General features: G+C 41.3%; 1 protein-coding gene across 2 annotated transcripts in view; it reads right to left on the bottom strand.

Moving 5' to 3' along the window:
• LOC137380100 (FYVE, RhoGEF and PH domain-containing protein 3-like) overlaps positions 1–14,391 on the bottom strand; it is a 263,386-nt gene that overhangs the window by 62,069 nt on the left and 186,926 nt on the right. For both annotated transcript variants that reach the window (XM_068051736.1, XM_068051737.1), the window contains 2 exons: positions 11,890–11,979; positions 9,154–9,290 (listed from right to left, as the gene is read on the bottom strand). In XM_068051736.1, the coding sequence (XP_067907837.1) occupies positions 9,154–9,290; positions 11,890–11,979 (227 nt within the window). The remainder of the gene's footprint in view (positions 1–9,153; positions 9,291–11,889; positions 11,980–14,391) is intronic.

Raw genomic sequence — 14,391 nt, 5'->3', positions numbered from 1 at the left:
TTATTAAAAGGAGCAGCCATCCTCAGCCAGTAATGTACAATAAACAGTTCATTTAATCTAACAAAAGCAAAATATTGCAGATGCTAGAAATCTGAAATGAAAATAGAAAATGCCAGAAACACTCAGCAGGTCTGGCAGCATCTGTGGGGAGAGAAACAGAGTTAAGGTTTCAGGTCTGTGACTTTTCATCAGAACTGAGAAAAGTTAGAAATGTCATAGGTTTTGAGCAAATGAAAGTGGGGGAGGGAGGGAAGGTCTGTGATAGGGTGGAGGGCAGGACAGATTAAATGACAAAAGGTTTCATGGTACAAAGCGAAAGGGAGTGGTAATGGGACAAGTAAAGAAACAAAAGATGCATCTAGATGCAGTGAAAATGGCAGGAAAGCAGCCATCCGAATACAAAGTACAGGGATTAAGAAACAAACAAGGAGAAAAAAAGAACAAACTAGCAAAATAATGAAACAAGATGGGAGCAGAGGTTATGACCTAAAAATTGTTGAATTCAATGTTGAGTCCAAAGTGCTGTAAAGTGCAGAGTCAAAAGATGAGGTGCTGTTCCTCGAGCTTGCATTGAGCTTCATTAGAACACTGCAGCAGGCCAAGGACCAAAAAGTCAGAATGGGAGCAAACGAGGGAATTGAAATGACAGGCAACAGGAAGCTCAGGGTCATGCTCGCAGACTGAATGGAGAAGTTCCGCGAAGTGGTCACCCAGTCTGTGTTTGCTCTCCCAATGTGGAGGAGATCACATTGTGAGCAGCGAACACAGTATACTAAATTGAAAGTAGTACAAGTAAATCACTTTCACTTAGGAGTGTTTGGGGCTTTGGACAGTGAGACAGGAGGTTGTAAAAGGGCAGGTGTTGCATCTCCTGCACTTGCATGGAGAGATGCCAGAGGAAAGGGAGGGTGTGTTAGGTGTGACTGAGGAGTGGACCAGTGTGTCACAGAGGGAACGGTCCTTTTGGAATGCTGAAAGCAGAGGTGAGGGGAAGATGTCTTTGGTGGTACTGTCACACTGGAGGTGGTGGAAGATGATCCTTTGAATACGGAAACTGGTAGGGTGGAAAGTGAGGAAAAGGGAAACCCTACGGTGGTTCTGGGAGGAAGGGGAAGGGGTGAAAGTAGAAGTGCATGAAATAGAAAGGACATGGTTGAGGCCCTGTCAACTATGGTGGTGGGGTTGGGGGGGGGTGAAGTCCTCGGCTGAAGAAAAAGGAAGACATATTGGTACTGCTAATATGAAAAGTTGCATCGTCTGAACAGATGCAATAGAATCAGAGAAACTGGGAGAATGGAATACAGTCCTTACAGGAAGCAGGGTGTGAGGAAGTTCAGTCAAGTTGGCTGTGGGAGTCCGTGGGCTTATAGTAAATATTGGTCGATAGCCGATTCCCAGGTATGGAGACAGAGAAGTCGAGGAAGGGAAGGGAAAAGTCGGAGATGGACCATGAGAAGCTGAGAGAAGGTGGAAGTTGGAAGCAAAGTCAATGAAATTTTCCAGTTCAGAATGAGAGCAGGAAGCAGCACCAATACAGTCATCAATGTACTGGAAAAAAGTGAGGGAGAGAGACGGGGTAGGACTGGAACAAGGAATGTTCCACATATTTCACAAAAAGACAGGCATAGCTAGGACCCAAAAATAAAAACAAGAAATGCTGGAACCACTCAGCAGGTCTAGCAGCACCTGTGGAAAGAGAAGCAGAGTTAACGTTTCGGGTCAGTGACCCTTCTTCGGAACTGGCAAATATTAGAAATGTCAAAGGTTATAAGCAAGTGAGGCAGGGTGGGGCAAGAGATAACAAAGGAGAAGGTGTAGATTGGACAAGGCCACATTGCTGACCAAAAGGTCATGGAGCAAAGGCAAACAATATGTTAATGGTGTGTTGAAAGACAAAGCATTAGTACAGATAGGGTGTTAACGGACTGAAGATTGAACAGCAGCAAATACAAACATGAAAAAAAAACAGTGGGTAAGCAAACTGAACAAACTAAGATGAAATGAAATAAACATATTAAAAAAATTGTAAAAAATGTAAAAAAGAAAAAAAGAAAAAATAACTAAAAATAAAAGTAAAATGGGGGGCCCCGTCATGCTCTGAAATTATTGAACTCAATGTTCAGTCCGGCAGGCTGTAGTGTGCCTAACCGGTAAATGAGATGCTGTTCCTCGAGCTTGCGTTGATGTTCACTGGAACACTGCAGCAAGCCCAGGATAGAGATGTGAGCATGAGAGCAGGGGGGAGTGTTGAAATGGCAAGCAACCGGAAGCTCAGGGTCCTGCTTGCGGACTGAGCGGAGGTGTTTCGCAAAGCGGTCACCCAGTCTGCATTTGGTCTCCCCAATGTAGAGGAGACCACATTGTGTGCAGCGATTTACTTGTACTTCTTTCAATGTAGTATACTGTATTCGCTGCTCACAATGTGGTCTCCTCTACATTGGGGAGACCAAACACAGACTGGGTGACCGCTTTGCGGAACACCTCCGCTCAGTCCGCAAGCTTCTGGTTGCTTGCCATTTCAACAGCACCCCCCCCCCCCCCCCCCCCACCCCTCATGCTCACATCTCTGCCCTGGGATTGCTGCAGTGTTCCAGTGAACATCAACGCAAGCTCGAGGAACAGCATCTCATTTACCGATTAGGCACACTACAGCCTGCCGGACTGAACATTGAGTTCAATAATTTTAGAGCATGATGGGGGCCCCCCATTTTACTTTTATTTTTTCTTTTTTTTACAATTTTTTTTATATGTTTATTTCATTTCATCTTAGTTTGTTCAGTTTGCTTACCCACTGTTTTTTTTTCATGTTTGTACTTGCTGCTGTTCAATCTTCAGTCCGTTAACACCCTATCTGTACTAATGCTTTGTCTTTCAACACACCATTAACATATTGTTTGCCTTTGCTCCATGACCTTTTGTTCAGCAATGTGGCCTTGTCCAAACAACACCTTCTCCTTTGTTATCTCTTGCCCCACCCCCGCCTCACTTGCTTATAACCTTTGACATTTCTAATATTTGCCAGTTCCGAAGAAGGGTCACTGACCCGAAACGTTAACTCTGCTTCTCTTTCCACAGATGCTGCCAGACCTGCTGAGTGGTTCCAGCGTTTCTTGTTTTTATTTCAGATTTCCAGCATCCGCAGTATTTTGCTTTTATTTTATAGCTAGGACCCATGCAGGTACTCACAGCAACACCTTTTATTTCGAGTAAGTGGGTGGAGTTGAAGAAGAAGTTGTTCAATGTGAGAACAAGTTCAGCCAGACGGAGGAGGCTGGTGGTGAATGGGGATTGTTGGGCCCTCTGTCCAAGGAAGAAGTTGAGAGCTCTCAGGCCATCTGGTGGGGGAAAAGAAGGTGCAGAAGGCTTGGACATCCATGGTAAAAAGGAGATGGCTTGGGCCAAGAAACTGTTGACATGATGGAGTGTATCGGAAGAGATATGAATGCAGGTAGGAAGAGACTGGACAAGCAGAGAACAAAATAGAGTCAAGATAGGAAGAAATCAGTTCGGTGGGGCAGGAACAGGCTGAAACAATGGATCTACCAGACAGTCCTGTTTGTGGATTTTGGGAAGGTGAACTATGAGGCTGGAGGCCATGGAGGGAAGACCTCCAGAGAAGATAAGGTCAGTGACAGTCCTGGGTACAATAGCTTGATGTTTGATGATGGGGTCATGGTCGAGGAGGCGGGTTGGTGTCCGGCCTCTGCTAGGTAGAGGTTGGTATGCCAGACAACAACAGCAGATTTGATGACAATGTTAGGGTTGGACCCGAGAACAAAGTGTGGCAACTTCAGAGGGAGATAGGCTAGAGTGAGTGAGGGGAGCAGGGTAGCTGAGATGGCCAATGTCACGCCAGCAATTCTCAATGGAATGATCAAGAGGGGATAAGAGGCTAGAGGGAGAGGTCCAAGTGGAGGGAGAAAACTGGAGATGGGTAAAAGGGTCCACTGAGCAGAGGAGAAGACTCCTGGCCAAGGAATTGGGCGGATAGGCAAAGGCGTTTAATCTGTTCTTTTTGCTGGTATCATGGAAGAAAAATGTTGGTTAGAAAATCAGGAGTACTTCTTTTGAAATGGTACTATAGATTTGAACATCTGCTTGAACAGACAAATAGGATCTTTATTATTGTTTCATCTGAAGAATGACACCTCAGACTATGTGGTGTCTATTAAAACACAAGGTGTTAGCCCAAATTATATGTTCAATTTTGGTGTGCTGTTCAAAAACACAATATCCTGGCAGAGAGGAGAAAATGGGATTGTTCTCCTTACAATGGAGAAGATTAAGAGGAGACCTAATAGAGGCATTCAAAATTATAAAGCAAAGGTAAAGTAAAGAGAGAGAACTTCTTCCCACTGTCAAGTGGCGCAGTAACCAGAGATCACAGATTTAAAGTCATTGGCAAAAGAACTAAAGGGAAAATGAAGAAAAAGACATTTTAAGATCTGGAATGCATAACCTGAATAAGTGGTGGAAGCAGATTCCACAAGGACATTCAGAAAGCAACTGTACATGTATTTGAAGAGGACTAATTTGCAGGATTATGGGGAAATAGCTGGTGTGTGGAAATGGATTGGACAGTTCATTCAAAGAGCCGATACACACACGATGGACCAAATGACCTCCTTCTGTGGTGTAAGTTTCTATGATTCTATGACTAATAGCAATTAACCCAACTGGCACATATACTGGGTTAAATAGAATCTCATGTGATATACTGAGCACCCACTTCAAATAGGCAGATATTTCACATGGGCCAGAGTTTGTACTGGCTAAAAGGAACTAAAAGGACTTTTGAGGCATAGAAGAATTCAGCAAATATCAACATAATGACCAAATTCTGCATAGGGTTATTATTCTAAGAAATGGCCTTTTCTATTATAGTTCTGGCTTGTCCCTGGTCTTTAACCTCTTGCCCCTGCAGGACTTAGAAACAATTTTTCAGTTCATATCTTTTAATAGCCAGTGGAGTTGTACTGTTGATCCCTGAATATTGCTCGATTCCCGAATAGCTTCCTTCCCTTTTGTAAATTCTTTAAGAGATCATGTCATTCAATAAGAAACTGTTTTCTTGTGACTTTGAATGTACCTCATAACAATAGATTTTAAAATCCAGTTAAAGATGTGCTCCAGAGAAATTATATAGATTTTATTCATATATATGTATATGTGTATATACACACAGATTTTTATATATATATATATATACACACACACACAGAAATATTTTATATAAAGAGGCCTGATTTTGAAGTGTACAACAAAACCCATTACTTAATCCTGACAATTCTCTGTAAAAAAAATCTTATACGCATTGAAACATACAAGATTCTGAAGGGGCTTGACAGGGTAGACACTGGGAGGTTGTTTGCCCTGGCTGAGGAATCTAGAACACAGGGGCACAGTCTCAGGATAAGGGGCCAATCATTTAGGGCTGAGATGAGGAGAAACTTCTTCACGCAGAGGATTGTGAATCTTTGGAATTCTCTACCCCAGAAGGTTGTGGATGCTCCATCATTGAATACATTTAAGGCTGGGATAGATAGATTTTTGGTCTCTCAAGGAATCAAGGGATATGGGGAGCAGGCAGGGAAAGTGGAGTTGAAGCCAAAGATCAGCCATGATCATATAGAATGGTGGAGCAGGCTCGATGGGCCATATGGTCTACTCCTGCTCCTATTTTTTATGTTCTTTATAAAAAAAATTGATTAAAGTCTTCAGAAAATGTGTAATTTAAAACCTCCACAGTCACCTTCTTCTCACATACTCATGAGTTGAACACAGAAATGAAGCATCTGAAATTATTTGCAAGTAGCATGCTCCCAATGTTCCAATCTTGGCCGTTGTTACGACCGAAGCGGGGGGCATGCACTGTTAATTCAGTCTCACTTCTCCACAGGTCACAACATATTTTTTAATTTTCCCACTTATCGATACGGTTAATCATGTACTCTATTTTTCCCAGAATAGAACACATGAACCAGGTTTCTTTAATGAGCAACAAAATTAACAGTTTATTATAAAACAAGTCTTAACTAGTAATGAAGTAAAACATAAACACACAGATTAAAATTTTTAAAGTCCCAACATTAAATTTTGAAGTCCCCTTTTTTATCTTAGCATCTCACACTCACACACATATATGTATACTGGTTAACCAAAAAAAAAAAGAGGAATGTTTGTATCAGAGCTCTGTTACAGACAAAAAATACCCAGGCAGATCACTTGCCCACCCCTGAACAAAACAGATGAGACACGCTGCCCCAAAATTGGCACATAGTCCAACCTCTGAGCACACGCAGACAGGCCACTGAAATCCCCCTAGAACAATTCTCTTAGAACCGTAGAATAATTACAACACAGAAGGAAGCCATTCAGCCCATCGTGTCCGTGCTGGCCGAAAAAACTAGCCACCCAATCTAATCCCACCTTCCAGCACTTGGTCCATAGCCTTGCAAGTTACAGCACTTCAGGTGCATGTCCAGGGTTCTGCCTCCATCACCATTCCTGCTAGTAAATTCCAGACATCCACCACCCTCTAGGTGAAAAAGGCTTTCCTCATGTCCCCTCTAATCCTTCTACCAATCACCTTAAATCTTTGCCCCCTGGTAATTGACCTCTCCGCTCGGGGATCAGGTCCTTCCTGTCTACTCTATCTAGGCCCCTCATAACTTTGTATACCTCAATTAAGTCACCCCTCAGTCTCCTCTGTTCTAAGGAAAACAACCATAGTCTATCCAATCTTTCCTCATAACTGCAACTTTCAAGCCCTGACAACATTCTTGTAAATCTCCTCTGTACTCTCTCCAGAGCAATTATGTCCTTTCTGTAATGTGGTGACCAGAACTGTATGCAATACTCCAGCTGTGGCCTAACCAGTGTTTTATACAGTTCATTACATCCCTGTTTTTGTATTCTATACTTCGGCAGATAAAGGAAAGCATTCCATATGCCTTCTTCACCACTCTATCTACCTGTCCTGCAACCTTCAGGGACCTGTGGACATGCAATCCGAGGTCTCTCACTTCTGCTACCCCTCTCAATATCCTCCCATTTATTGCGTATTCCCTCGCTTTGTTTGCCCTCCCCAAATACACTACCTCACACTTTTCTGGATTGATTTCCATTTGCCACTTCTCTGCCCACTCAATCAAACCATTGATATCATTCTGGAGTCGACAGCTCTCCTCTTCACTATCAACCACACAGCCAATTTTTGTGTCATCAGCAAATTTCCCAATCATGCCTCCCACATTTAAGTCCAAATCATTAATATATACCACAAACAGCAAGGGACCCAACACTGAGCCCTGTGGAACCCCACTGGAAACCGCTTTCCATTCGCAAAAACATCCGTCAACTACTACCCTTTGTTTCTTGCGAGAAAGAGATGGGAGCAGACAGGAGAGGTCTTGTCACTCCACCAGGAGCAGTCTTTTCTGAGTTCAAAAACTCCGTTGTTCGTTCAAAAAAACCCTGTACCAGCCAGTTAGTCATGTGACCAGCTGATTTAATCAGTCCTGGCTTTTGTGGATGGTATCACCTTAGCAGTCTCTGGAATGCTCTTCCTTACACCTTCAATGTCTGGTGATCAAAATCCATTGTGGGTTGAACGCGTCAGGGAATGGTCCTTTTGTCTCCACAAGCACTGTGTTAGTATGCAAATGTTTTTCGGCTAAGTGTCTGACAACCCTCATAACAGGCCTTCTCTTCTTCCCACAAGTTTAAAATCAATGTTCATATGACAAAATTAATATGCCTCATTCGTGGCAGGTGGGGGCCTGCATGACAGGGACCTTGTCAAATGCCTTACTAAAATCCACGTAGACCACATCCACTGCACTACCCTCATCAATCCTTCTTGTTCCTTCCTCAAAAAGCTCAATCAAGTTAGTAAGACATGACCTTCCCTTAACAAATCCATGCCGACTATCCCTGATTAATCCATGCAGTTTATCCTGTCCCTCAGAATTTATTTTAATAATTTACCCACCACCGAGGTCAGACTGACTGGCCTATAATTATTTGGCCTATCCCTCGCACCCTTTTTAAACAATGGTACAACGTTCACAGATCTCCAATCATCTGATACCTCGCCGGTATCGAGTAAGGATTTGAAGAGCATCCGTTATTTCCTCCCTGGCTTCCTTTAACAACCTGGGATGCAATCTTTCTGGCCCTGGCAATTTTTCCACTTAAGGATGTCAGGCCCTCTAGTACTTCCTCTCTCATTATGCTTATCATAGCTAATATTTCACATCCTCCTCTTTAACTACAATGTCTGCATCAACCGTCACTATTGTGAAGACAGAGACAAAGTACTCATTAAGAACACTGCCCACATCTGCTGCATCCATGCATAAGTTCCCTTGTACATCTGATAGGCCCTACCCTTTCCTTAGTTATCCTCTTGCTCTTAATGTACTGATAAAACATCTTCGGGTTTTCCTTAATTTTACGTGCCAATAATTTATCATGCCCTCTCTTGGCTTTTCTAATTTCCTTTTTTATTTTTAAGCCCTGCACTTTCAAAAAACCTCTAAGCTTTCTAAAGTATTTATTTTCAGGTGGTGTTGAGAATTATTTTTTTAGCAGGCTTTCTTCAAATACAGGAAACAAGACAAATTGATACAGGAAACAAGACAAATTGACACAGTGGACTTCATAGGGCCTTTTATGGAATTGCTGGAAAACGAGCTTGGTTGTCGTCTCTTCTCCTGCCTTAACACTTCAGCAGACTTGACTATCCTCTTCCAGAAGGTAAAACATACACACATTGAAACAACCAAAAAGCTTGTCAGTTTTCTGTCCATCCCAGGTGCTCTGGTACTACTGGACTTGTCCAGTCAAAGGGGCACTTGTCATTTCTTTGCCCCGTTAACAGGTTTCTGTTCCAAGCCTAACCCGAGCCATGTGACAGCCAGCAACATTGTTGCCAATCCGGCTTCCTCAGTGTTGTCTTGAAGGCTCTCTTTTTTTAAAAAAAGAAACTGGTCCATCAATTATTCAGCTCAACTATAAATTCCTTAAAAAAATACTTTTTAACAAAAAAAATCACTTTCAGAATATCATGGTTCTGATTTCTCATTTTCTCTCTCTCTCTCTCTCTATATATATATATATATTTTAGAGTTTATTTTTTTTTAAACTCACCATTCTTCTGTAATTCTGGTCTTTAATCCTGGTAATAGAAATTGGTCATGAAAGCAATAGATTGAAGAGATGTTCGAGAAGATCCCAGTAATCACATCTTGTGGAATGTTGGCTTCATTCAATTTGGTGCAAAATACCTATTAAAAAAGAACAGTAACAATAGCTGGTGTAATGATATGCATGGACTGGAACAGATGGAAATCGATTGTTTCAACTAACACAGATTGGTTTTCAAATTCTGTACAAAACACTGAAACAAGCTTTATCTGAAAAGCCATTATTTCTGGAGTGACAGGGAAAAAAAATGATTTCTAAAGCCACTCAATTTAAATCTATTTACTTTAGCAAGTGATCTTGGAAAAACTTAGATAAATGATTGCTTTTAATTAAGTACTCCCCTTGGCATTTCAGATGTGTAGTATACATGTGGATATTTCTTTAATCACAGCCATTTACCATTCATCTCCATTGAACTTATAAAGGATGACAAATCATAAAAAGTGAGGAACCATGCTGAATTGCCTGTATAATTAGAGACACATGTGTGCATATAGCATCACAGTATGAAATTCATTGCCAATTTAACAGGCCCAATGAGCAAGCACTTGCATTTATAAACATTGAACTCCTGAACCTCATGGCAGCTTTGAGATGGAATGCTCAATAATGTTTCAAGCGCTGTTAGCATAGACAACACAACCCTGTGAACGATGCATCTTCAATTTTGCTACAAATTTAACACTGGAGAAATTTCCACTGTTCGCTAGTTACAACACAGTTACGCATTCTTTATTTTGCTGATAGCCAACAGGAAAATCACCTCCCACCCGCCACAGCCCCACAAACGTATTTAAACATCAAGTATTTAAGCTGCCAAGTTCATATCAATGAATACCAGGACCAGCTGCCCAGTAACACATCTGCTTCTAGCAGTATGGGAGAAAGGGGACAAATAAAAAATAAAAAGTGGTTAAGATTAAAGCAAATATCCTATCTGTAAAAATCATCAAAAGGGACAGCAGCATCAATAGCAGCTTTGGCAGCATCCAAATGAACTCCACAGATTAGCAATTTTTCATATCTCCTACCCATATCGCCACCAAATCATTCATTCAGTGCTTACAGCCTCGAACAGATTTGAAAAGTTAAGCGTGCATTATTTCCTTATATTGGCTTTTGCAACCTGATCACATATTTTGTATAATCATAATTAAGTCACAAAATTAAAACACCAGTTTTCATTAGTTATGCTAATTAGCTCTGCAGACAAGAAGCAGCTTATGTAATGTGATACAGAATATTTAGGTGCTCTCCATGTTTAGAAAAGATATCCTTCCATAAATAAAAATGTAAATTGAAAAATCTGGTTCAATATAAACAGTTTAATTGAGTGTTCGAAATCAACTAAATCAATAGATTTTTAAAATTCGTTCTTGGGATGTGGGCGTCGCTGGCTAGGCCAGAATTTATTGCCCATCCTCAATTGCCCTCGATAAGGTGATGGTGAGCTGCCTTCTTGAACAGCTGCAGTCCATGTGGTGTAGGTACACCCACAGAGCTGTTAGGGAGGAAGTTCCAGGATTTTGAACAGCGATAGTGAAGGAATGCCAATGTAGCTCCAAGTCAGGATGGTGTGTGTCTTGGAGGTGACGTTGCAGGTGGTGGTGTTTCCATGCATCTGCTGGCCTTCTCCTTCTAGGTGGTGGAGATCACAGGTTTGGAAAGTGTTGTTGAAGGAGGCTCGTTGAGTTGCTGCAGTGCATCGTGTATATGGTACACACTGCTGCCACTGTGTGCCAGTAGTGGAGGGATAAATGTTTCAGGTGGTGGATGGGGTGCTTTGTTCTTGGATAGTGTAGTGATTTTTTTTGTTAATAGATTCAATAAATAACACTTGGTTCGTGTGATCTACTAGACTGGTTTTGATTACCTGAGGTGGTCAAAGAGAAAATTTACAGAGTATTGGCCCTGGGCTTTTTTTAATCTGTTATTTTGCCTCTCAGAGGAGACTATATGGCTATGAGCCTGGGAACACTAGTTTAGCCATAATGGTGTGGGGCAGGTTTGATGGACCAGCTACTCTTCATAGGCACTTGAATAGAGAAGTGTTAATGATATGTGGTGACCATATATTCTCATACGGAAACATAATTGCATGAGCACAAATCCCTCAAATTATTCTCTACCATCAAAAATGGCAAGGCAGACTATTTGAAAAGAATGACACATTCAGTTCTCATATTATTTAGCTTATGTAGTTTTTGAAGATTAAAAAGACTAAACATTAGTCAAAAGTGGGATATGTACAACATTCATATCACTATTTTAATTAAAGTACAATCGTCTCTTGTAATTTTAGAATGGTGACATTCACAAGAATAGGACTCAGGTCTGCAACACTTTATGTGGCCAACCAACCTGAGCAAAAGCTACATGACCAATTTTCAAGCAGTATTTGTCTGTGTTCCTCCATCTCCTGTAGCTTCAGTGTGTCTTTCTCTGCTATCCTGAAGCATATAACCTTTTGTGGCCTGTTTCAGCTATTTCCTATTATGCTGACTAACTCCTTGTACAGAGCAAAAATGGTATTTAAAAAAAAATCCTGTTTGAAATTCAGATAACAATCTTTAATAAATCTTCAGTTTATTTTAGAGTCGAAAACTATTCCAAATCAACAAACAAATATCTTAAAACATATTTTATTGCCAGCTGAATCCAGTTAATGTTTTGCATTACCTGATCCAGAAGGTGAAGCCTTTTCACATAGGCTTCTTCTGTGAGCAGAAGTTCATTTGCAATGTTGAATAATTTCTGTGGCTCTGTACACTGAGAGAAAGAAAAGTAAACATCATGTTCACAATTTTAATTTGTGAAAAATTTTCTCTGATTATGTTAGCCATAAAGTGAAACATGCAAATACAAGAGCTTTAAGTTTGGAAAAATAAGTTGCTACAGCATTTTATTGTACGCAACTCAAAAAACCTTCATCAGCTTCAATATTAAGAATCTGTTACATTGGTAACTTTTTCCCTCAATTACGATTATTTAAATATTAAGTGCTGATTACCATGTCAGAAGTAATAAGTTTGTAGGAGATACTGAGTCTGACATTGAGAGGAAATCAAGAGATGAAGCTGAAGCACTCATCACTTTTTCTCTACCAATGTAAATTTAAGTTTCTCAGACTATCAGACCATGTTCTCTCCTCTTTACACTGCGTCCCAAGACCCAGTCATGTTTTACTTTGTTCCACAAGTTAGTTATAGCCCCAGTCTATCTAGCCATGTTCCTTGAACTAGTTTAAAGCTCACTTCGTCACCTGCCACAGATACGTTCCTCATTTCTGTCTTATGCCCTGTCTCACAATCTAGAGGGTCACTGCCAGTTCCTGTCACATCGCCATGTTCCTGGGTCAATGCCCCAGCCATACCCCTGCATGTTGAGTCTAAATTGGTTCCAGATGTCTTTCATGCCATATAAAGAATATGGCATAGAGCAACATGCCATATTCCGTTCCTTCACCGTCGCTGGGTCAAAATCCTGGAACTCCTTTCCTAACAACACTGTGGGTGTACCTACACCCCAAGGACTGCAGCAGTTCAAGAAGGCAGCTCACCACCACCTTCTCAAAGGCAATTAGGGATGGGCAATAAATGCTGGCCTAGCCAGCAACGCCCACATCCCATGAATGAAAAAAAAACTTTCAATTAGCAAATTAGAAGTTTCACAAGCCCAAATGCCCAGCTTTTGCACCTGAATGATAAAATGGACATGATAGTCTATTCTTCAACTCCTAAAAGTGCAGCCTCTGCAGTCTATGTACTACCTTTCAAGCATGAGCATAGATAGTAAATGGTGATGCTCTGTTCAACCTTAGGGAGCATCAGACTTGAGCATGCTTCTCACCTGATGTCCAGATGTGCACTTTCCAGCAGAGATCGAATAACGTCAGAGCCACAAATTTTGGCTAAAGGTTTTCACTCACCATTGTCCACAGCTTTGAGGCCCATTTGCAATGCCCTTAATGTAACCTTAGCTGAGATTAGGCCATTCAGTACAGACTAGTGATCAAATTGGACATCTGACTGGTCTGTATGGCTCAGTCTACACTGGATGGTTCCATCAGGGAAAATGCAATTGTGAATATATATTTTTCTCCAAAAATGAAATCCCAGTTTACAATGCAGCCAACTTCAACAGCACCCTAGAGGGGCCGTATCTGACTTGCAGCCTATGGATGACATTTAGCTCATGAGCTCTTTTCGTACAGTCCCTTCTCCTTCTCATATTAAGTGCGTAAAGTGGATTTCCACCACGGTTAGTTTCTTTGGGACCTGACTGTTATTGAAAGCAACCTTGTGACCTTAATATGAGAAAAGGTCATGACCAGATGAATGATCCAACTCCAGCCATGTGAGTTACCTAAACCTGAAAGACTGCTCTTTGCTGAATAGATTTAGACCAACTGTACCAGTTCAGGAACTTTAAAAAGCTAAAACTGACAGGGAAAGGAAGAAGGAGAATGGGGGAGAAGAAAAACAGACAGATTTTTGGTCACTCAGGGAATCAAGGGATATGGTGAGTGGGCGGGAAAATGGAGTTGAATCCCAAGATCAGCCATGATCGTTCTGAATGGCGGAGCAGACTCAATGGGCTACACCTGCTCTTACTTCTTATGTTCTTGTGTTCTTGTAAAACAGTTGGGTGGTTGAGTGGGAGGTGGGAGAAAGGACTTGAATTACTTGAATTTTTTTGCATTTGGAGGCTTGAATTTCCTTTTTTTTGGTTGGCTTTCTTGTACGAGCAGTGCTCCTTTTTGTGTTGATCTTTTGCATGTATGGGAGGTCTCGATATTTGCATATGCACATCGCTGCTTTTTGTCCAGATAGTCTCAAAATCTACCTCATCAGTGAAAAGGCTACTAAAATGTGTTTTTTGTTTTTAATTAGTATAATTTATTGATTACTAGTTATTACTAATTTTAATATAACAAGTAGTGATTTTTATGGAATCAAGGTCCCTAGAGTAAATAATCTTAAATTTTTTGAGTAAATTAAGGGTAAGTCATGGTGGGACAGCTCAGTAACGTAGAGTGCTCCTCCTGTGCAATGCGGGAAGTCAGGGACACTTCCAGCGTTCAGGGCGAACACGTGTGCAGGAAGTGTCTCCAGCTGCAGCTACCTCGAAATCCGCATTTCGGATCTGAAGCAGCAGCTGGGGACACTGTGGAGCATCTGT

This window comes from Heterodontus francisci, chromosome 19 (genome assembly GCF_036365525.1).
Source record: "Heterodontus francisci isolate sHetFra1 chromosome 19, sHetFra1.hap1, whole genome shotgun sequence".
Classification (NCBI taxonomy): Eukaryota; Metazoa; Chordata; class Chondrichthyes; order Heterodontiformes; family Heterodontidae; genus Heterodontus; species Heterodontus francisci.
Note: the sequence above shows the minus strand (reverse complement) of the source record. Positions and strands in the feature narration are given on the sequence as shown.